Source organism: Ptychodera flava, chromosome 6 (genome assembly GCF_041260155.1).
Source record: "Ptychodera flava strain L36383 chromosome 6, AS_Pfla_20210202, whole genome shotgun sequence".
Lineage (NCBI taxonomy): Eukaryota > Metazoa > Hemichordata > Enteropneusta > Ptychoderidae > Ptychodera > Ptychodera flava.
The window spans coordinates 38139484-38165292 of NC_091933.1; the positions used below are offsets into that span (position 1 = coordinate 38139484).

At 37.5% G+C, this 25809-nt stretch overlaps 1 protein-coding gene across 1 annotated transcript; it reads left to right on the top strand.

The window, feature by feature from the left end:
- Positions 1-6858: 6858 nt before the first annotated feature.
- LOC139135697 (uncharacterized) lies at positions 6859-23140 on the top strand. Its single transcript, XM_070703326.1, has 7 exons — positions 6859-7238; positions 10069-10143; positions 10498-10572; positions 11141-11218; positions 12928-13587; positions 14124-14642; positions 21174-23140. The coding sequence occupies exons 1-6, from the start codon at positions 7235-7237 to the stop codon at positions 14624-14626; spliced, it is 1395 nt and encodes a 464-aa protein (XP_070559427.1). The 5' UTR covers positions 6859-7234; the 3' UTR covers positions 14627-14642; positions 21174-23140.
- Positions 23141-25809: the final 2669 nt, after the last annotated feature.

Below are 25809 nucleotides of genomic sequence, written 5' to 3' on the forward strand. Positions count from 1 at the left end.
GTGGATGTGTTGAAATATTCATTAATTATTCAACTGAACACGCGCCACTTAGTTATTTTTGAATTCTTCCTTGTTTATTCGTTATTTTTGGATTATTCTGTTTTATAACAATACTGCAGTGTATATAAATCCCATTTGCGTCAACAGAAGCAGTACATACCTCACGTAACGCTGGCGACGTTTATCGTTCATGTCTCGACGTTTACAGTAAAGTATGGCTGATATTTTACTGCAAACTTCATCAGGATGGGGCAATGTGGGCATGGGTATATGATATTACCCATTGTCGTCTGCCCACCATGGGGATCTGACAACTGTGCAAAAATATGAGAATATAACGTTGTTGAGCGTAAACACCGTGTGAAGGCTAAGCAATACTATTAAAGATTGATTACGCACGAAAATTTTGCTGTTTCTCGTATCGGGTCTCATCAGCTTCATGTAGCTCTCTGATTGGAACTAAGTTAGGATAATTGCACATTTTTTAAAAACTAAGAATTTTTCTTTACACCAAATTTTACTTACCATCTTAAAATGAAACTTCTCTTTAAAATTTGCGGTGTTGTGCAATTATTACGAGAAGAATAATTGTATCGAATTCAATATTGTTCACAACAAATGAACGATATTAATATTTTCATGAAATATGTGACCTTGTCTATATTTTCTCAGTCACTGAAGTATTGGTACTTAACTCAATATTTTACTTTACCTCAAACAAAATCAACTTGTCTTTATCGACTTGTCAATCAGGGTATTTTAAAAGTGCCGTGACGTAATCAATCAAAGCGGTTTATGCACATTTTGTCTCGTTTCATAATAATATTACACAAAAATAAGACATTTTCATAGAAATGAATCCTATTGAAGTGATATATGATAATATGTGTTATTGTTGTTTGTTCGATGGAAACAATATTTCCATTTTTACACTATTCTATCATTCAGTAAAATTAAAGCGGTATAAATTTCCATTTCACGGCACTTTCCTCATTATTATTCCCATCTTATTATCCCAAATTAGTTCCAATCTTGTTTGTCAGAATCCATTGTGAAAAACTCGACTACTCACGAATGGGACTATGTACAGTCTAAGATATTATTAAAGTAGAACATGTTAGGAATTTACATAGAATGTACAGATTTACAGATTTGGGGTTTATGATACATAGGTATTACGAACAAGTCTAGTTGTTTCGTGCATTTCAGTCAGTAGTCAAGTTTGATCATAACATCAACATTGACTAACTGTGTCCATCAGAGGTAGTAAATTAAATATTGCCATGAGAAAATCAAACTTCAAATAATTAAAATGTCACCGAGAAGAAAAGTATATACATCAGCGAGAGGCCACTACCTGCGTCAGATATTATGTCGGGGTAGGGTTCGGAGGAAATCGAAGTAGTCCTTCATGCGAACTGTGACCCTTTACCGCATTCCACCTCTAAATGATGACCCTCCTCATTTTCAAAATTGTAAATCTTGACCCAGACTCTCAATAGCCGCTCGTGCTGTTGTGGTGTTTGCCGGTCAGTGCAGCTTCAACGTTTCGCCTCCTGCCTTCGGCTCCCCGTTTTGGCGAAATTCATGTTGAGCGGCACTTGTTACACGTCGTTACGCAAAGAATGCACAAGGGAATGTCGACGAAATCTAATCATGACCCTCCCCTGCTTGAAATTTGAAATGCGTCTATACATGTATGACCTTGATACATGGGAGCTGCTGACTAATACGTATACGTGTAAAGATATTCATACCGATTAATAGAGAGAAATTCATTATTTCATGGATGCTTTGCGTGTGAAATGTTAGAAATCATACAAATCAAATTTACTTTGCTAAATACTGATACAGTGATACTGTGATTTCCAAGTTGAGCGCACATTATCTGATCTCTATTTTAATGTGTGTATCACCATCACTGTCATTGTCATTGTTCAGCACATTTAAATCACATCGTCACCATCATCATCATCATCATCATCATCATCATCATCATCATGGCGACCATTATTTATGAGGATTCACATATATACTAAAGTCTTTTTGTTTTGTTCACAACAACAGCTTCAAAATTTGTCAGGCTGAGCATAGCCAGTATATCTACAGCCAGTGATGATGCTGTGGACGCTTTAATAGTCTGGACTTCCAACAATACTCTATTCCCGTTGCACATAACATGATGTTAACAAGCTGACCACAGAGTACTAGAGTGTCCCAGGATGCTGTGCGGGGCAGAGAAAGAAACTGTAGTTGATACACAAAAATCAAAATACCGTGAAAATAATTACATTTATTTATTTAAAAATTGAAAAAGGTGCACCACCATGGTTTGGTCCAAACCCATTGTTATCAATAGTAAGTGTGGACCTCTATACAGTAAATTCGGAGTGAAAAGGTTAACGTTTGAGGCTGAAGCTGCTTTCTTTTTTAAAATGATGTTATTAGCACAAGTAGGATTGTATTTGTTTGCTCTTATTGTTTGTGACAGGGAACACAATTTATGTGCAAATCTTAATGGGTTGTAATGTACGCACTACAGCACGTACGACCTTTTATTTTAAGATGATTTTTTAAAGTGACGTAAAAAAGGCAAGATAAAGAGAAAACAATTTGACAGTAAAGCCAAATAATTGAAAATACAGTTCTTGACGAAAACATCCGTCACCTACCTTTAGCTTGTGATAATTCTCATTGGATTGATGTAAATCAATAAGACTGTAAAAACCACATCGGTTATTCTTGCTCATCACAAATTCATCGTAAATAACCAGATGCAAAATATAATCCTCCTAAAGACAAGTTTGCAAAATGTGAATCCCAATTTCTCCGGCCTATACACCTTGTAATAGCTGAAGGTTCCCAAACGTACATCCGGGTCATAGTCTGTGTATTACTTTATGAGGTAATGTGCTTAGTAAGAATGTTGTGAGACGTTAGCATACGGAACGTCACGAAACTTCGTGTTTAAAGTAACCAGAAATGTAAATGTATTGACTAGTAAAGCAAAAAGGTCGAAAGCTTTCGTGTGGTTTCAAAAAATGCACAAGTCGCCATCGACTTTCTTCGTATACGAACTGTAGAATCACCAAAGAACACGAAGTGAGGAATAATTGTTTGTTCTGTGTAAAATAAGTATAACGTATGGGCTGATTTTTCAACGCAATCTCCTGAAAAGGTGACGACATTGTAAGTCAAAATAAAACTATTCACTTATCAATAAAAGAATGCTCATTATATTCTTGTTTGGACCTTCAGTCATTTTTAGAGAGCGTAGATTATTTTTTCACAATTCATGTACTAATACGAACTTGAATTTGAAACCATTAACCCAGGATCAAGTGACGATAGCAAAATCGCAGGGCACAGAAGTCAGTCCCCTGGGGTGGGGGAGGGATGGGAGGATGGGTTTTTTGTGCAATGGCTTACTTTATTTGACTGATTTATATATTACCAACAAGTCCTTATCTCCTCTCCAACTTGTGTATTAACCACTGTAATTGCTTCGAAAACATTGCCAACTTGCTAATCCGCTGTCCATATCAGCGGATTAATTGATTGAATCAACACCACAGCCGTCACACAAGTAGTAAAACAATTTTACTGCGTGTTGGACGGCTGTGGTGTTGACTTAATCAATTAATCCGCTGATATGGACAGCGGATTAGCAAGTTGGCAACGTTTTCGAAGCAATTACAGTGATTTATACACAGATTTGAGAGGAGATATGGACTTGTAGTAATAAAGAAAGCAGTCAGACGGTTTGGAATTGAACTCTTTATTTGAAACATCACAGTCAAAATTGATAAAATCAAATAAAGTAAACCGTTGCACAAAAAACCCATCCCTCCCCCATGGGACTGACTTCTGTGCCCTTCGGCTAAATGGGGAAACTTTGTCATGAACTGTCAGTCAACAGTTCTTGTTCCTAAGCTTACAGAACTTCACGAACAAAAAAAGTAATCGAGAAATTCCTTTGATTTTGATATAATGCTCAGTCACTGTAATTTCGATTTTTTATCAGTATTTTATAATACATTTGTCAAAGATATCTTTGTGAACGCCTTGTGTAACATTAACTGTGATTTTCTTCGGGATTTAAACGAGAAGTGTAAGACATCTGCGAATCACAAACAGGATTAAAAGAACTAGAGTATTGCGAGAAGCTCCCTTTCTATATTCTTTCATGTCACTTTACAACGTAAAATCAATTTACCAAAATGCGGTGCAAACCTTCAACCGAATTTCGCTAGAGCCTAGGTTACTAGACTTCATAATATCACATCCGGGTCACGCGCTTTTGATTACGACAAAAGTTCACCCCTAGATGAACTTCCGATTTCCATTCAGATTGTTTTCTCGTTGACAATAAAAGATATGGGATGTGACTCGTAATATCGTCGCCAGCTTAAATTAAGTTTGTGTTAAAAACGCGATAACAACAGGAAGACATATCATCAAACCGTTCTAAAGGTTCCGATCAGCTCTATGAATTATATTTCACTCCAGAATATGATAGTATCGTTAACACAACTTTTTAACTCATAAAGTGATATACATCAGTCCACTAAATCTCGGGAGAAAAAACACCAAACTGACTTTTAAATGCATAAGAGGCTATGTAAACAATTTTGAAGTGAAAGCTTGAAAATAGGAAATTTTCAAAGGCATTAGAAGATATATACACATTCTTTGTCCCTTCATTCATTCTAATTGTCGTGATGGCTTGTGTTCAAGGGTCATATCCGGGTGAAGCATATTTTTGCAACAACGGAAGTTCATCTCCACGCGAACTACCTATATTGGTGGCGCTGCTTTGTTGTCGGGATTTGCGAGTACAACAACACGACACTCGGGGCCTTGAGCACAGTGCAGTTTCAGGAATTTGCAAAGTTACGCAATGCCTACAAAATCACCGCACATGCCTTAAACAACTCGTATTTTTAAATAATAATACTTTGCCTTAAAGGTTTACTGTCACCTGTTCCAATTTTGCCACAGTTACCATGGAAAGAGAAAATCTAACCGATGACAGATTTTAAGCGGGTGGCCGCTTTTTAAAAACAGCGCCCTCACATGGGCATTTTGAATACCAAGGAACGCCCCTTTGACCATATATAGGCATATTTAGATTACAGGTGACTGTATACCTTTAACTACCAGTAATATGATGTAATTAGGTTTGATGTAATGGCAAATATCTTTTAAATCTCTTTTAACGTTTCTTATGTTAATTTATGAACTCCAGAAAACCGGGTAAAGATCGTTATTCTCGCGAAACGTCGTTACGTTTCATTGAAATTTTTTCGCAACACTTGTACTTCACAATAATGTACATTCTTGCCCTCTAACGGTACAATCTTGCAGGATATCAGAATAAGTGAGTGAGAATTTGGCCATTCAAACAGAGACAATTTTATAAAACCTATTTTTTGTTACAGACGCGGTGTTATCATTGAAGACGGCGAAGCACTTATATTTATTTATTTATTTATTTATTTATTTATTTATTTATTTATTTAGGTAGACCAACGGGCATAAAGCCCATATACAGGCACCTAGAAAATAAAACTTAACATATAAAAAAGAAAACTATTCGCAAAAACATAAAAAGTGACATCACAATCATAACTAACTAACATGTAGTTAAAACAACAATCAAGGAAACTAGTAAAAACATGCACCCTGCAGCGCATGCCGAAAGGTGAAAGTAGAACTAAATAAATCAATATTTAGATGATCTTTTAAGATTCCATTGATAGCATTTAAACATCTTAAAATTGGAGAGTGTTTCCTGAGATTAATTCTAGAGGCACTGATGCGGAAAATGTAGCTTTTACGCAGCTGTCTGCTTGGTACGTTAAAAGGTATTTTGTACAAAATGGACGAGCAATTATAATGTGCATTGACAAGTTTGAAAACAAAAGTGCCAATTTATATATTTATAAATATATACTTCGAACATGGAAAAAACCCAAACAACAACTCATGGAGAACATAATGATCAAAGGCAATCTGAGACTACAAATTAATAAACACTACCTTCATAATATTAAATCTTATGCCGTTAGCCTTTCCTTATTTGGCGCCAGTGATTACTTGCAAGTAATAAACGCAGTTCAGTATTACTTGTGTATGAACATTTTCTACCTCACGTAACGATGAAAAGGTCACAGTCGACTTTTCAACGTGTTCGCCGTTATTGGTCTCCTTCGATTGTTTACACTCTGAACATTGTCTTCATGCCAAACCATAGCTATCTTAGGAAAAGAGTTGAAGGAACTTACAGGTGTTCCTTCTTATAGCTCACTCCTTTCACAACTGTAGGATTTTTGGAAGAGTGCTTTGTGTGACAGTACAGCTCCACTCTGGCATGAATCTAGTTTTGGTTAAAACATCACTAATTCTCTTTTTTTTTTCCTAAACGACCTGAACGTTTTGAACACCGACTTCTGTGCAAACTAACTTGGAAACGTAGATCACGATTTCGCATATGTCGACATTGTTACCGTATATCCCACAAAGGATTCTTGACGTCTTCTCTTTCTACGCAAGCACAAACTGGACGGTGAAAATGTACAACCAGGCATTCTCGGTGTATGTATAAGACATGATAGCGGTATACTGTAATGTTTTTACGTGAAGTTAATCATCTTTTTTCAGTGAATCGTCGCTGGTATGATTTTTAATGAAAACAATTACTCCACTCAGATATGTTGCTATGGAGATATTTACATCATTGACTTTTTGCATAACAATGACCCAACTTACGAGGAACTGAAGGCGGAAGCACTTAAAACGCCATACGTATACTTTGGTTCTGACAATAAGCTTATATAAATAGTTCATGACATCAGCGGAATTTACATGCGGAACTAAATGGCTGTACCGGGGTTCAGGCTTTCAGCCGATAGTCGCTGTCACACTTTGCGGCGTCGACATTGTGGTCGTTGTCCTGGAAAAACTTTCGTCCAAACTTCAGAGACACATTTGATCGCTGAAGATACGAGTGAGCGTTACGGACAAACCATGACAGTCAGTTGTGACGAGTGACGCGGTGCCGATGGCAATTTCGGAAGGTCGGATCGTAACGGTTTATCTCACACTTCCCGGTTTTCAACACAGACAGTCTCCCTTGTTTGGTGTTGTATTAACACGCCATTGCGGGGCCAATTCAGAAGCTATGCTAGTTTAATTTCAACATACCATCGAAAGCAAGCCTTGCAACAAGACAATGGGTGAGTACAAAATTTCAATCTGTTTTTTGTAAGAACATTAGTTCTAATATTTTCCATCAAATATAAGTGATTACGTTGTGAGGTGTATATGTTTTTATTAACTGTTCGAGAGTGTGTCATAAACACTATTTGCTATTTACACTATTTAGTAGTGCATTTAGAAATAGCCTCCGTCAAGCCAACCATTTCAGCTTACTGCTTACGATTGAAAGACGATATTTCCTCAGAATCTCAGAAATATTTTAAAATTGAGCAAACATCCACCATCTGTAAAAACGTAAGCGACTAGTTTCCATAAATTATTGGCGTCGTTGTCATAACAACAACGCCGAGATATTCTTTCCACCTGCAAGTCTTGGGCTAAATAGAAACGAAGTGGTTTGAAAAAACGTATACAATAACTGTAAACATGATGCAATGGTGATATCAATTAATAATCGCTGTTGAATGAAAACTGCAGTTGCTTCATATAAAAACCACAGTTTATATTGGCAAAAAAAAAACAAAAACAAAAACAAAAAAAAAACCTGTTCTGATAAAGACTAGCTGAATGATATTTTAGACTTCTTATCGACTTTTCACTTGACAATCGTCTATGATTTACAATCGTAATAGCAGTATTTCGGAGAGAGAGAGAGAGAGAGAGAGAGAGAGAGAGAGAAGAGAGAGGAGAGAGAGAGAGAGAGAGAGAGAGAGAGAGAGAGAGAGAGAGAGAGAGAGAGAGAGAGAGAGAGAGAGAGAGAGGAGTGAGAGAGAGAGGGGAGGGAGGGAGGGACATAGGGAGGGGAGGGGAGGGACATAGGGAGGGAGAGAGAGGAAGAAGGAAGACAGACAGACAGACAGAACCTGGTCAAGCAAAACCACATGCCCGTATATTTAAGTTCCCGAGGTCAAAAGTGACCTTGAAATGAGTTGTTGATAGGGCCCTAAAAGACAAGATAAAAATTATGAAATGTTTGAATCCCTGCCTGCAGTTAACTATCATATTATCGTGACTACTTTAGATCTACGTGACCGTAATTGTATACCAGCAACCCCCACCCCCACCCTCAAAAGTTTGAAGTTTGCTGCGTCAGACTAAAGCGACTTGTTTCAGCCAACATCTCTCTACGACTGTATCATTTCACATGCATGGAAAGGCTGTTGTTCGTGTTTGCGGTTGTACACCCTTGCTTTCGCGTACGGCACACGCCCCCTCAAGATATATCAGACAGATCCTCTTAAAAAACTTTATTCCAGTGTAAATTATGCCTGCAACGCGGTTACGAGTTATGTCGCCCTTTATAGTATTATGTGTGAACAGCATGTAAACGTTGAGTAATGCATATCACCTTCCATGTTTATGATTGTTTTCTGTACCATCGACGTATCAAATGCATGTATTCAGCCTGACAAATGAAAAGACACATCTCAATTTGGCCCTGTTGATGACAGTCCAACGCAATTTTCTTCACCCTGATAATATGAGCGACATTTTATTTATATTCGTAACTTTTTGGGTGAATATTTATATGTGAAAAATATTTTCCTCTGTGTTCTGACCAGGAAGCTTCTGACGAATAGGAAGTATTGAGCGTTGAAAATTAGTCGTGAGTCTGAACCGTAATGGTTCGGTCCAATAATGGTTCGGTCCAGTCGTATTGTTTTCTTCAGTGACGTCTGACCTCTGCGTATATGGCAACATATTTCATGCGCAGTAGGACAAAGCTGCCAGCCTGTTTGTCAGTTAGCAAAGTAAATTTTACTGCATGAGGAAAAAAAAGGATTTAGAAGTAATGTCACTATATCAATTGCACGTAGGCACTGTCAAAATTGCGCCCACGCTACTTGTCACATCATTTGAACCTTTTCAAGGTGTTATTATTCTTTTTTAAACTTGACCCCGCTTGTGAAATTTCAATCAGTTCATTACTTGTAAGTGTTTTCTACATTAAAGTATTTTCTCATGTAAACTGCTATGTGGGCCCGTCACTATTATGAAACCTATCTGTACCTGAGGCTCAAAGGCATAGACCTTGACTACCAAGGCATTCCTGTTAACTTGGATGGCGGGCACACTGTGTACATTGCTTGTTTTCAGCGGTCTTCTTCATGATACAAGCAATCGAGAAGTGTTCAAGTGTTTGCATACTGTTTCATCTCATGACAGAAGAGGAAATATATACTATGATTAATGATATGTTCAAAGTCACCGGCCCTCATTGACGTGATATGGACACTAGTTGTTGCGTGGACTAGCTGTAAGGTTTCGATCTAACTGACGCAGCAACACGATAAGTCTGTGTGCCTGTTCCCCAGGCCCCGTAAATTCGAACGCATACTGACACATTGAAAATTTACAACGAATTGGTAGGGAGAAGTTAGTAAAACAGTGTTAATCTATGCAACAATCAATGTTTTGTGGCATTTATTCCTGAGAACGGAAGATAAGTCCTAGTCAGATAAGAAAATTTTGCCATGATTTTGCGATAGTGTGTTTGATTTTTATATTTTATGTTCTTCCCCATATATATTCCTCTCTAGGCCTTCTCGTCCTCGTTTTCTTTCTCCGCCAATTTTGTTCTTTGGGCGGAATGAAAAACAGATAAATGCAATGAGCTTGATTTTTATTTGAAAATATCAGCAAATTGTTTTTGATAAAGTTCTCTGGCGCCAGGGGCTAGCCCCATTGTTACTTTATACACTGAGAAACAAATCTTTGTTTGTTAGCCTCTGTTACTTGTAAAAACTTCGGGGACGGTGCGGTCTGTTAACTGAACCACTTTACTACTTATTGTTTTGCGAACAAAATTTTAAAGCTTGATTGGTGTAACTTTTTCTTTTATTCAAGACGGCGCCGTTCCTTCAAATCCTCATTACGAGAATGTTGAAGATACTGACGAAATTAATCCGGACGGACCCTACGGTAAGGGAATAACAAAGATTAGTAGCAGTTGAAGGAAGGTGTTTTATGTTTTGTATGTCATTGAAGGAAAAGGCTGAGAAAAATAACGATTTTTAAAAGTTGTTGTGCCTGAACAAAAGACAGATAAATGCAATAATTTTGATTTTCTAGTTCGACAATATCAGCCAATACGAAAAAGTTCTGACGCCATAGGCCAGTTTCACTGTTATCCACTGAAATATGAGAAACAAATCTTTCTTTATTAGCCTAAGTTTACTTGTGAAGACTCTCAGAAGTGCCAACTGAACCACTGTAGCACTTTTCTTGCAACTAATTTTAAAACTTGATTTATGCAACGTTTTATTTTTATTCAAGACGGCGCCGTTGCTTCAAATCCTCAGTACGAAAATGTTGAAGATCTTGACGAAAACAATCCCGGCGGACCCGACGGTAAGGAAATTAAACAAAGGCTTATCAGAGCGTTTGAAGAAGGGTGTTTCATACAAAGGAAACAAATTAAGTAGAAATTGCTACGTCATTGAAGGAAAAGGATGAGAAAAATAACATTTTTTGACGATCAAATATTATAGGAGGAGGCATCTACTACAAGGTATACACCAAAAACAGATTAACTTGAACTCTGGTTCTTACCGAAGACAGATTCTTGCCTGATACGACAATTTTGCAATGATGTTGCGTTTTATTTCTACATATTCTGTTCCTCCTCTATGTCGTCCTGTACGCCGAGATAAAAGACGTATAGAGATAAAGTTATTTTAATTTCCTGGTTCGAAAATATTCGCAGTTAGGGAGAACCCCCGACACCCACTGCCAGTGACAGCTCAATCGGATTACGACACTGAAGGAGTGGCGGAATTTTTTCTTCATTAGTCAAAGACAGTTAATTACTAAGGAGAAATGAACAATCTTCTAACTGAACTGTGTTTATCAAACACTTCTCTTTGCTGACAAAGTTCAAGTAGTTTTTTTATTAATTCTTATTGCGCCATTGTTTCAGGGCATCATGATTACGAAAACGTAGAAGCTCTTGAAAAAGTCAAGCTGGATGAAGTCGGTGACAAGGAAACTGACACAGGTATGGGAAAATATTTGAAGAAAGAAGTTATATATGAAGTATATAGCGTATAAGCAAGTCAAACAGCACATTATAATTGGCAAGCGGAAGGCTCATCGTTTGAAATCAGAGTATGAGCACAGTCCCTCCACCGGAGGGACGGTGGTATGAGGTAGTGAATGGACCTCCTGTAGTTGAATTGAAATATCGCAAGGGCAGTGTTCTTAAGGGATGAACCATTAATATCTTTGGGGGGATTAGAAGATTGAAGGGGCACTGTTTTACTACTTTCTATCTCGCTTAGAATTTTTTTTTACCTTTGATGGCGATGTTTTTGACTTTCTCTCCCAGAGCAATCTCCTTTCCTCTGCGCGCATCGCATTGGCAATATTCCCTCGTCTTTTTGTCGGAATGATTCTTTACATGATATAAGAAAGGAAAAGTTGGAAAGAATTGTATGACTGCAAAAAAATTGACTCTAATCGTTGGCGTACAACATCTGCTTCAGGAAGCTGGAAAGACAATAGAAGCAATTCGTACTGCAGTAAGATTTATTATGGCCGATAGGGTAATTACAAATGAAATTATCGAGGACTCAGTTTGTGAAAAAGAGATCATGGTACTGGCAGTAAAAACATCGAGACAGAACCAACCAAAGTCTAGAAAGACTGCAAAATGCACAGAGAGGAGAGAAATTACACGCACTGAAATATCACAAATAATCCAACTGCAAAGGGAGGTCACGCAGGGCGTGTCCCGGTCCCGACACAGAAATGTTGAATATTATGATTTAAAATTTAGGCACTTGGTGGTCATGTGCAGGTTTCACAAAGACTCAAAAATATACTATAAAATGATGCATGTGTGTTACGTTGTTTAGCGACAAGTGAACATCCTTATTGAAACCACAGGTTAAACTGTGATTTTTTTCAAATGCACCCTCTGTATAAATCTATAATGCTGCAGAAGTGTTTTGAATCTTTGAAGTTCAAAGAGTTTGTGCAATACATGGGCTCAAAGTCAAGGTATGATGACTAATTAATTTGAAGCGGCTTCAACAAAACATGCCTTGGAAGGCAAAATCGATCATTTAGTAGACTAAGTATGTTTGTTTTATGGCAAATGCTTGTGCCTCTGTCATACCTTGTCTGATTGCATTAAGAAAGTTGTGCTTCAATTTTTTTTCGAAAGTGAAAAAGAGACATTCGGGAAATGTTCGTTATTAGATATCGGTTGGGAAACCTTTATAAATGATAAAATCCCATGCTGACCAGTCATGACAGCCTGGCCGGTATCGTCGAGAACAAAAGAGGACATCAGACATAAACTTCACACAAATGTTTTAGAAAGTAATGGTAGAACGTTATTACTGTGCTTTGGTTTTTTTCCGTCCTGCCTGCTCACATGTTCTTTCTCCTTTTTGCTGCAATTTGTTGCTTAATCTGTTTCCTTGAAAGCCTTCCAAGGCCGCCCCCATAGATATCAAATGGTCCGCCCTTAACAGTGAGCAACTGGTAAGAAGTACAAGAAAGGTTGCTCAAGTCACACTTTTCTTCTTGGCTGGAATTCTGTAGTAGATACTCTAAAGTCAAAGTGGTCCATTTTCATCTTTTCTACTCCGGTAATGACAATGATTATCTATCCGTCAGCAAGTTTGGCGCCGAAGAAATTTCGCTATACCGTATACATAAATAATTTATTTCCGTTTGTGTTCGCTTTTTTTTGGTAAGACGACTCGGGATATGTGAAATTCATTCGGAGACCCGTCCCTGCTCAACCGGAGACTGTAGCTGTTGTCCATGCACCGTACGATCAGAAAGAGCTGGCCCTTGCCAAAAAAATCGTCGAGTTCTTTGCGTTTCATCTTGGAAAAAAAAGCATTGTGGAAGCTGTAGACATCTCAGACTATGCCAGTGAGGAGGTCAATGTGGAGAAAATCGGTAACGCCGATAGGATAATATTGCTTGCCTCAAAAAAACTGACAGTACTATGTAATAATGGCGGGCAAAGCTGCAGAGAAGCACCCGATGATAATGTAATAATTGACTTGATCGATCGCGTCTTGAAGGTATCGAGACAGCCTGGACATGACAGAGTTTTTGCAACGTATTTCAACCATAGTACGAGGGAAGAGTTTCCAAGCAAGCTGATCACCAAGTTTGGTCGCGTGTACGGGCTCGACTTTACAAAACTGGAAACTGTAGAGACCTTCTTTGGTAGATTATTGCACAAAAAAGGGACCGTCTCCTTCCCGGCCATCAAAAACAGCGAAGACGGCGGCCTAGGAAGCAAGCTCCGCAAAGCCATTAACGACATCGTGCGACATCGAAAGACCGTTTCCCTGACGAGGAGGCTTATACGGCATGGGGAAAGCATGGGATTCTGCGAGAGTAGGTATCATTGATATTTTGTGCATTATTGTACACTAACGTGCCTCATTGATAATAAGTCAATGAAATATGCTATGCACTTAAAAATATTATCACGCCACGCCTGAGGCAGTGAGAGATTAGTATAGTACTAGTCTTGATGAAAAAGAGACAGCGCCTCATAAATTTTGTTCTATAAAACAAGGACATAATCTTATCCGTCTCCCTTAGGTAACTGAAGTACAGGAATTGTCCTTGCTAACACACTGCAAGAGATAAGCAATGATACTGTTGTGAAATAAATTCGAATCCGTTCAGTTGTTAACAATAACATCGGCCCTTGCCCACATACTTGTGTTGGCAAGTTGAACACCAAGCAATTCGGCATAATGTTTTCTCGTCGAACAACAACTGCATTTTCGAACAGAACAAAAAAGTAAATAAAGCTCTAATGTGTCTATGTAATCAAACTGCCTCTCTCCAGCTTCCATGACTGAAGTTTATTCGATTTATCTGCGTTCATCATTTTAAAATTGGCGCTTTGGATTTATCATCAGGTGATTTTCAGAAAAACTGTTTGGATATATTGCGCCAAGAGAGATTGATCACTCGTGAAGAGTACCAGCTGGTACTACAAGAATGTACACTGGCCGACAAAGTAGACACGCTACAGAGACTTGTCAACAAAAAGGCCATGCCAATTCTTCCAGAGTACCAAAAGCTGATTGACGTGTGGAACGATAACAAGCCGAATGACGAACCTAAGAAATATTTGCTTAGGAATAGAATCACATTCATCGAGGGAATTGTGTGCATAGGACCTCTGCTGGATAAGTTACGACAGGCGAAGGTGATCAGTAATAATGTTGCTAGCGGTGTTCAAAATGAGAGGACGGAGGAAGATAAAGTAAGGCGCCTACTGGACGAATTGCCGAATACCCGAAAAGCTGTATCAGAGTTCCGCGAAATTTTGAGGAAGGACTACCCATGGCTGGCAGGAATGATAGAATCAGATGGCAGCGGGGAGGATGACAGCGATGACAGCATAACAAGCATCTAGATCATCATTTCAAGAGGTAAGCTTAAATTTTACATCCTATCTGCGTACATGAGCAATTAGCGACGGACTATGAAAGCAGAAACTTTCTGTAATTGCTATTATTAGCTACTATAGACTATAGTCTATAGAAGCTATTGGGATGAGTATCCGTCCGGCGTCCGGCGTCAGTCTGTATGTATGTATGTATGTATGTATGTATGTATGTATGTATGTATGTATGTATGTATGTATGTATGTATGTATGTATGTATGTATGTATGTATGTATGTATGTATGTATGTATGTATGTATGTATGTATGTAAATAAATAATAATAATAATATTTATTTCTTCTATAGCGCATTACATAATAGTATAAAATCTCAATGCGCTTTACAACACTTATAGATAAAAAGAAAGTACATTAAAGTTGTCATAAAAATAACAAGTAACATTACAAGCAAGCATACATAAACATACACGTACACACACGCACACACACACACTCGAGCTAATGTAAAACTAGGCAATCTGGTAAAATATCAAAATTGTACACGCTAAAAGATTCAACTTTAAAAACACCATTGGAAAACACTAATGGAGTTAGATAAAAAACTCACTGTGAGAAATATAATTATTGCATCCCGTAAGCCTTCCTAAAGAGATGGGTTTTAAGTTGTGTTTTAAAAGAATACAGGGAAGGTGCGTTTCGAATAGAAACATCAAGGGAATTCCACAGCCTGGGAGCAGCTACCGAAAAAGCGCGCTTTCCATAATGCTCCTGATTATAGCGAGGTTCCACAAGTTTTGTAGCATTCGCAGAACGTGTTAATCTACTAGGTTTAATAACAATGAGAAGATCTGACAAATAAGTTGGAGCTTGGCCATGGAGACATTTGTATGTAAGCATAAAAACTTTGAAATCAATTCGATAGATAACAGGAAGCCAGTGTAACTCTTGAAGAACAGGTCTGATGTGTTCGTGTTTTCTAGTACGAGTAACCAAGCGAGCAGCTGAGTTCTGTATGTGTTGTAACCGGTTAATGAGATAATCAGGTAGATGAATGTACATGCTATTACAGTAGTCTAGGCGTGATGTTATGAAGGCGTGGATTAATCTTTCCGTAGTTTTGCTATTCAAGACGTTACGGATACGACCTATGCGATTTAAAACAAACGAGGCTGACTTACAAACTTGCATAATTTGATTATGAGCTAAAACAACACTGTCAAAATAAAACCCAAGGTCTCTGACAACGGATGAAGGTGCATTTAGATCTGTTCCGACACGTAGTCCAGGTAGAGGTGTATGGGTCTGAATTTCGAATGAAAGTGAATTAATTCTGTCTTATTATCATTTAAAACAAGCTTATTAACGGGCATCCATTCACGGATCTCGTCCACACAGGTTTCAATCTGTAATTTTGAATGATCAGCCCGCTTACAGGTTAAATAAACTTGTGTGTCATCGGCATACAGCATGAATCTTATCGAGTGTTTTTCCAGTATGTTCTCAAGGGGGGCACAATAAAGTGTAAATAATAATGGCCCTAAGACACTGCCTTGTGGGACTCCATATAAAAGTTCACGTGGTTCAGAAGCGATATCATTCACCATTACACTCTGAGTCCTTCCTTTTAGGTATGATGCAAACCAATCCAGTGCTTGTCCCTTAATGCCAAAACGAGTCTCTAGCCTTTTTAAAAGAATGTCATGGTCAATGGTATCAAATGCAGCACTCAAATCTAAAAGAACGAGAATCACTTCAGAATGACTATCAATAGAAAGCATGACGTCATTTTGTACTTTTACCAAAGCCGTTTCTGTGCTGTGGAATTTGCGGTAAGCAGATTGAAATTTACAATACAGCTGAGACGATGTTAAATGATGGTGTAATTGATCTACTATGATTTTTTTTTTCAATGTATGTATGTATGTATGTATGTATGTATGTATGTATGTATGTATGTATGTATATATGTATGTATGTCCGTTTGTGAGGCGTCCGTCGACTCAAATATCTTGAGAACCGCAGTACTTACTGATTTGATATTTGTTGTGTAGATGAAAAATATGATTTGAGAAACTCATTTTTTAATTTTTTGATATTGTTGAAAATATGCAATTTAGTGCCAAAAAAGGCGTTTTTGGTAAGAAATCTTCTTCTTCATAACCGCTGATCAGACAGCTTTGTTATTTGGTATACAGGTCCCTAGGGATAACCCAACTTAGATTTGTTCAAATTGTTATGAAATATGCAAATCTATATTTTTAAGGATTTTTTGTTATTTTTGGTAAAAACTTTATTTCATCAAACTGCTCGTCTGACAGCTTTGATATTTGGTATACAGGTTCCATCAGAGGAACTAAATATGATATATTGAATATATGATGGAAATCTGCAATTTTGTATTTTCGGTGCAATTTTTGCCATTTTTGATCAAAAAATGTGTTTCTCAAATACTACTTGTCTGATGCCTTTGATATTTGGTATACAGGTTCCTCGGGGTTGTCTAAGTGTGATATATTGAAATTTGATGAAATCTTCAATTTTTGTATTTTTGGGTCAATTTTTGCCATTTTTGGTCAAAATGTTTGTTTCTCAAAAGTTACCCATCTAATAGCTTTGATATTTGGTATACAGGCTCCTAGGCTTTATCTTAATGCAATATATTGAAATTATGATGAAATCATCAATTTTTGTATTTTTGCAGCTAATTTTGCCATTTTTGGTCAGGCCATCCTGAAATGAGCTAGCAAAGATATCCACCTTCTTCATCAATACATGTGTCACAAAAAGTTATTCTCTACATAACACAGCAGAGCTCTGTCAACTGTCGGGTCACTTGTTTTTTCAAAACCGCTGGTCAGACAGCTTTAATATTTGGTTTACAGGTCCCTAGGATGACCTTAGTGAGATAATTTCATACAGTCAGGAAATACTTAATTTTGTATCCATGTCTATAGTAGCTTCTGGGACTTTGGCCCTATGTCATATTATCATGCGATATTCAATGATGTCATTATATTGAGTGAACAAATGCTTGCTCTATAATGTTAAATTTTCCAGATACTAAGATAATCTGTTTCTGCTGTGGAAGTTTTTTATAAGATTTACGCCCCACACGTCTACCAAATTTGGGTAAAAACTTATGTTCATAACTCAACGTGCGATCCCTTACACAACTTGTCTGTACATGATGAGCGCCAAGCTGGGGGCCGTGGATAATTAAAACATGCGCACTGTAAACGAAATAATTACGTTTGGCCTAAATAACCCCCCCCCCCCAACGAAAGTTTGCAAGTGCAAAATTCCAACCAAGCCTCATTCTGTATCATCATACTTATAATCGGTAATTATGTCGCTATGAAATCACGCATACACTACCCCCCCCCCCTCCCCGGCATACCCTCTCTAAAATCAATCTTTGTTCAGCGCCATCTTGACAATGACAAAGCCAATAAAATGAAATGAATTGAAAAAAGTGTATCCAAAATGATTGTTACGTTATTTTGCGCGTGCACTGAACAACATGTATGTCAAAAGAATGCTGGTGTTGCGTCGGTGCCGTACTGGCCAGGTAAATGCCAAACAAAATACCGCGATATTTTGCGATACATAATAAAGTGTAGCTAGATGTTGCGATATCAAAACATGTAGGCCTAGTGCGATTTTGCGCACGGTAATCGAAATACAGCCAATCCTCCACTCCGTCTCCCTTAAGGCAAAAGTTGCGTTTACCGTGCGCATGTTTAATTATGCACGACCCCTTACATATCTTGATGGCATTTCGCAAACTTTGCTCATGATGGCATCGGGCGGTAGATCTTACGTACAACTTTTTTCTTAGTGCTTAATTATGCACGACCCCTTACATATCTTGATGGCATTTCGCAAACTTTGCTCATGATGGCATCGGGCGGTAGATCTTACGTACAACTTTTTTCTTAGTGCTCACCGTGCCTTGATGAAGCTCATGAATGTAAGTAGTTGCTTGTGCTTCTTATATAAAGGAATAATTTTCATTTTTTTCTTGAGTACACTCTCATTTGTATTTCTGGTGTACTGCTTGGGCACACTGTTTGTGACTTACCCTACTATACTGCCGACGCGATGAGCCATTGTCGACGCGTCCACTCCACTTCATCTTTCTAAAACACGACAGGTTTCGCGGCTGAAATTTACATGTAATTGGGACAGAAGTAGGCTAAGTTTGATAGGTATCGCTTCAAACCATACATACTGAGGTCTTCCATTCTGTATGGTGTTTTCTCTTGGCAATATATCTTCGGTGTAAATGGTCAACGAAAATGATCTCTTTCTACACTTTCAGCATGTTAAGGGAACGACCATTAACAACGGTAGAGGGGCGGAAGAGAAAATGGGAAGCATGAAAAAAAAATCAAGTTTGAAGGGGCCTTGAAAATTCCAGAGTACCATAAGGGGCTCTTACTTTTCACTCAATTGAAATCAGACCAATACATCACTCTGAACAGGCCTGAAAGTAACAATAATTTTGTAAACCAGTTTTCTGGGGTTTAAGCAAATGAAACAGCAGCTATAATTCAATGGCTGATGATCATAAACAATTTGTGTTTGAAAACACTGTAATACTGACTGCCAAAGTGTGGTAATGAGAAATGAGTGCAACAGTTCACTATCATGGGGGTTCTAACAAGGTAGACAATGGTCTCGGAAGAGATTTTAAGGCAAATGAATCACAGATATAGCTAGTTTTATATCAATTTTTTCATAGTTTGCCTTGTAGACTCATATGTATAACATGTTGATTTGTTATCTTTTAATGAAATTTCAATATCATCTTTTGTTGCACCTTATTATAGAGGATTAAGTTAAAGTCAATTGTCAACTCTTAGGGAAACAGACTGTTCATAGTTTGCACCTTAGGTTACATTGTAAAATGAAATGACACTTTATGATCAAATTTAAAAATCAAATTTCAGGAATAAAAAATTTAATTACTTCTAAACTCTACGTTTTATTGAAGTAAGTTCAGCTTTCGAAGATGCATAACTGCACAGACACAGCTAGATTCGTATAGGATAAACATTGCTCACAGATTTTGGAATTTCACCCGACAGTGTGTAGTGAAATTATTCTTTTGGGTTAAATTAAAAAAAAATTATCAAATTTCGTGTACACAGTTGCCCTTTTAATCACCATGTTCTGGAAAAGTACAGTTTTCAAAGATATATAACTGCACATGTATTGCTAGTTTTGTATTGGACAAAAATGCATAGTTTGTGCCATAGACAGTGAAATGACACTTTTAGGTGAAATTCAATGATCGAATTTCAAGTATTCTTGCCAACAGTTTTAAAGAATCTGTGTAGTCCCTGATGTTGTGCATGGGGTACGAAGAAAGTCGATTAACTCTTTTTTCTTTCGGTCCCCCTGTCGTAATTAATTGTGCTCGTTCCCTTACCTTGTCAGTCTCTTTTACTGGATGAGAGAGTGTAATAACGCTGTCACAAGGCCAGTGATTTCAATGAGATTTAGAGCTTATTTTAAGTTCTCTAAGTACACGGAAGTTGTAAACAGCCATGCTACGTGTAATTTCTCGTTGCACCTATTGCCGTGGCAACAAATCTACATGACGCAGAGCAGACAGAGCTGTATTCATTGTTGGGTTTCAGGGCCTGTTACACTGTTGGTTTGAAAATTCACAAATTTTTCAAAGTTTTAAAAATTGCACAGAAATTACAAGTGTGTTGTCTACCAGTACAATTACACAAAGGACTTAACGCACTGGGCGGTATACGATTCTTTAAAAACTGGTAGGCATACAAGAAAGAAATTCAGACCCGTGTGTGCACGGCACTGAATAAGGCTATTTATTTATTATGACAATGCTGACAGTCCTGAGTGTTAGCACTGTGACAGGGCTTTGTCTTCTTAGCTGACACAGATCTGCACCGATGGGTTCGGAAAAAAAACGGTGGCAGGGGCTTTACAGTATCTGTCAAAGGGTGAATTAATTACTGTGTACATGTGTGTTGCATTGTGTGGGGTTATAAGCAATGTTCCTGTTCCGGGTTCAAAGTAGAGGCCATAGTCCCCATAAGGAAACAATTCAAAATGTATTTGTCCTTTGTTGATCATACCCAAATGTTATTTAACCACGTGTAAATTTAATATACATTTGGACCGAATCGGAGTTCAAACAGCTTTGGATATTTAATGTTTGGTCAGTGCTTCAAAGCTAGTCAGGAGGTTGGTGTATAATTGAACAGTGGACACGTACAAAAAAGCTTCTTGCTTATCTATATGAGTCAGACGTAAATTGGAACAGGGAAGTGAAATTTTATCTTTTGAGGGTCTCATTATCTGTAAATTCCACAGTGCCTGTTTAGCCAACAATAGTGATTAATAGTTTGAAAACAATGGGACCCAAAATGACATTAGGGGACCTGACAAAATGCTTTGTCTTTCTTTGGACCAGTAACGACTTTTACCTCAGTCCGAAAACTCGTGTGACCTTTAATTAACCCTTCTTTAGACGCGAATTTTAATACCCATTACGTTTGTTTTTTTCTTTCATTGCAGACAAACACAGTACTTTCATAGGAAACCTCTGCGTAGGACGTTAAGTGGAACCGTCGCCTTGCCGCACTGCTGCTTATCAGTTTTCAGTAAAGGGCACTGTGCTAAAAACTGTAGTCCGATATTTCCCCGAGACGAGGAAATGGCCGAACACGGAATTGACGGAGTTACCTTGGTGACAAACACAATGACAAACAATTCAATAAAGACAATTGAAAAATTAAAGAAACGAAGCTCTTTATTATCTGTACAATAATTGATAATAATACAAAAGTAAACACATCAGCATTTTACATAAATTTAGCCAAAAGAGCTTATCCATTGATGTAATATTGTATGAACTTAATCCGAGTCATTACTGGTGGGAAACCTTATCAGGGTCAACAGTTATTGTGAGAGATTACTCTCTGTACCAAGCGTCTTCCCTCCAACGAAGAGCAATGGTATGGACTACTTAGCGCCATTCCAAAAATACAGCAAACAACATGATTCGAATTACATTCATGTTGGAATGTGCATTCTGGACCACTTCTTGAACGACAGTCGACTGCAGTCACGTGATCACGAGGAACGGAAGTCCTCCTTGTCGCTATGGAATATTGAGACTCAAGCAGACTTGAAATTTCGACTTCACTATATCAGTCAAACAGCAAATCGAAAGTATTTTTGTATCTGATGGTGAAAGTCAGAGTGTCATTGTCGGGGGCCAGTAAAGGGCGTTATTATTTTCGATCCTGAAGGATTGTGGTCAATGATGACACAGGTTATAGTATAATTGTTCGATGATTCTATACGCTCCATTTTATAACTTTCGTGTTGGTATACCTGTACATATATAGCCAAAGTTCATTCTCGCCAACACTAGATTCTGAATGTAAGATTCCGCCCATGCCTTGCATTCCGCCTATGCCTTGCGGAAGACAGATTATCAATAATAGAATGCTTATTCTTAAGTGTCAAGACTAAGTGTGAAGACTACTGCCGGTGTTTACTTTTCGTCTGTCGATACAAAGTACTGTACAGCTACAAGAAGTCGTGATTCAGAGAGAAACTAAAGGAAACGTTCAGAAGTTGACTGCGCATAGACTTTCAATGCATCTGACTTTACAAGTTATGTACAAAAAAAAAAGGACAAATGTGCCAAACAACAATTATACGATCGTCAGTGCTGGAAAATGCCATTTGTTGTTTTTTTAATTTTTGTCAGAGAAATTTCCTCATTTTCATGTAAATACACACACACTTTGTTCATAAATTATTTTATCGGGAAGCTCACCCAGAAATGACACTTCTCAAACATTAGCCTAATTGAGGTACAACTGTATTTACACGTATACTCAGGAACAGCTTTACTACTCAGCCACGCAAAACACATCTATATACTTTCAATTAATAGTCATTTACTTCTTTTTTTTATAAGTTTACATCTCTTTGACAAGTATAAACAACTTGTCTCACCTCAATAAGATGAGAAAAAAGTCAAAATTCAAAAGAATGGCGATGGGTGGCTCGACATTAAGCTGCACCAAAGGTATTTCATTGTTAATATTTACGACTTCTGTCAATGGTGAACTTTAAATGACCGCGTTTAGGTCAAAATGACGGCGTGGCTAAAAAATTAAAAAAATCCACATTAAACATGAGGTGGTTGTGGATGAACGCTGAAAATACGCACGTTAAAGCAGTATTAAATATTTAAAGGACAGATACTTGAATTTACCTGGAGAATCGTAATGAAATGTGCGGCTAATGGCATGGAAGATATTTAATTAGTCTTCATTTACATTCCTGTTTTACAATACATATTCTTTGAGAAGAGATTTGCGACGAAAAGGTGAAACTCTAAAGTTTGCTTCCTTTTCTCTGAACAAATTCAAATCATGTAAAAGTAATTATCTCCAGTTGTAACTCTGTTATATATTTATATCTATTTGACCTCAATAAACAGCATTACGTACTATTTGAAATTATTCCTTTTTACTTGCCATTGTGTTCTCGTCATGGATCTGTAACTAGGTGTGTGCGTATGTGTGTCATTAAATATGAAAATTGTAACATTTAATTGTGTGTATGTATGTATGTATGTATGTATGTATGTATGTATGTATGTATGTATGTATGTATGTATGTATGTATGTATGCATACATGAACACTTAGTGTTCATATCACAAGTTTTGAAGTAGGGTGCTAAAATAAAAATGTAGGCGGCTTGCAGCTGCATGCCACAACCGCCAAGCGGTCGTCGGGGGAGGGTGCGTGAGAGGCTACCTGTGATATCGCAGTGGTGCTAGTGGCAGCTATCGAATGCGCTCGGGTCAAGGGTCACCATCTTCTGTTTTCAGGAGTATTGTCAGCAATGTTCCAGGACACTTCATAAATGCCATTTTACTAGGAGATTAAATATGATAATTCATAATTAAAAATGACAAAAATTGGGTAATGTTTAAATATATTTTGAATAAAGAAAATTAAAATCTAGAATTAATTTGACAATATTGCTGAGTAAAGTACCTTGATGTATGGTATGAAAATCGGTATGTTAAGAACCTCTATTTGTTTTTACGAGGCAAACTATAATAATTCATTATTATTACTGATATACATTTGATGTTGTAGATGATATTGTACAGTGTTTCATCTAGACAGGGGGGATGGGGGATTACCCCTCTGTTGACATGTTGGCACCCCAAGTAATTTGTCAAGGAAGGACCAGCCGCCTATGAAATGGTGCCAGTCAAACCTTAGAGAATCCAGTAGAACACATGAACTGGTGAGATCTCCCTAAGTCTGGAAAAGGGGAAAATCCCCCTCTGTCGATGCCATCCTGGATGAAACACTATGGTATATTAAACACGGAAAACGATAAACTTCTCATTATTGTTATACGTTGTGCTTTAAATTAAGAACCATGATGTTGGGTATGAAAATAGGTAAATGAAGAACATTAATAACATTTGGGAGGTAAAAATAATAATTTATTTATCAATAATAATTAAAAATGATTATGGCGACGATATTTCACAAATAGAAACAAAGTAAGAACCTTGATATGGGATATGAAAATTTGTCACGGACGTTCAGAAGCTCACATAATGTATTTACCCTTACGATCATTTTTTAAATGAGTTCGAAGGTCTGCTCGTATTTTGACGTTTTTATTGGCGTGGATAGACCGAAAAGCAGTACATATATCATGTACTGCTTTGACGTCTATGGCAGTGCAACGCACATTGACGCCTATGGCAGTGCAACGCACTGTGACGTCGGCCTACTAAAATTCAAACTGTAATAAAATCAAGAAGTGTTTTTGTAAGAAAAAATCAAGCCATTACCTTCGAAAACAGTTTAAACCCACGTAATTACTCTTCTCTTGTCCCTTGGTGCGATTTATTATAAAAACCCAAGATTGTACAGCGAAGCATGACCTCTCGATCGCTTCTCCCGTCGCTTCTCCCTCTGTTTCGGGCATTTTGAATAAGCTTATGAGGGCCGAGAGGTGTAGTACGCATGTTTTCATTGGCGGATATAAAGGTCACCACGTAGGGGTCAGCAATTGCATTAGCCAATAGAATTATCCATTGCAATTCCGATTTTACTCAGGCAATACACACTAGACTTGTTACACGGCGATCGCAGTGCTCGTCTACTTTGTTTCACATAAAAACCGTTGAATAGTTTGATAGCACAGCTTGTGATACTTGTTCGAACCATTTCAGAAGGAAAAAAATATTTAAGCGATGAAAGAGTCCCAATTTTCCAAAAAAGGTAGACGGCGAAATCGTGAGAGTAACCGGTCAATTTCGCCGGCTGTCGGCTCTTAATGAAACCCCTGATATATGTATGTATGTATGTATGTATGTATGTATGTATGTATGTATGTATGTATGTATGTATGTATGTATGTATGTATGTATGTATGTATGTATGTATGTATGTAAAATATACAGCATACAAAATCATAGGCCTAAAATAGCTTGTATTTTGATAATAAAAAAGCAACGTGTCTAAACTATCAGTAATATGATATAATCACGGTTTGATGTAATGGCAAATATCATCTAAATCTGTTATAGTGTTTCTTATGTTTATTTATTATGATCCACAGAGCAAGGTTAGGATCAAGTTATTCTTGCGAGACGTGTTACACTCGTGTAAATTCACTGTTTCACCGAAAATCTTTCGCAACAATTGTACTTCATGATGATGCACATTCTTGTCCTCTAACGGCATCATCTTGCAGGATATCAGATCTGAGCGAGAATTTGGCAATTAAAACAGACAATTTCAAAAGAGAAAAACTATTTTCTTTTCTTCAAGTCCTACGTCATGAAGTAGCTATAACAAACGAGATATTATCCATAAAGGCAGCGAAACAAATTTATACTTCGAACTTTGAAAAACCCAAACAACCATCATGGACAGTAATAATGATCAACGACAATCTAAAACGACAAATTAATGAACACGCTGCCTTTATAATATCAAATCTTATGCTTTTAGCTTTTCCTTGTCGGGCGCCAGTGATTACCTGTAGTATTTAATGCAGTTCAGTGTCTTAGCATTTTCTACCTAATGTAACATGTCAACCTGTTTGCCCTTATTTATCTATTTTTCGATTAAATTGCATTTTGAACATCA

Coding starts and splice junctions, on each gene's coding strand:
- LOC139135697 (XM_070703326.1), top strand. Junction 10,144..10,497: donor TAATCCGGACGGACCCTACG/GTAAGGGAATAA, acceptor TTTTTATTCAAG/ACGGCGCCGTTGCTTCAAAT. Junction 13,588..14,123: donor AAGCATGGGATTCTGCGAGA/GTAGGTATCATT, acceptor ATTTATCATCAG/GTGATTTTCAGAAAAACTGT.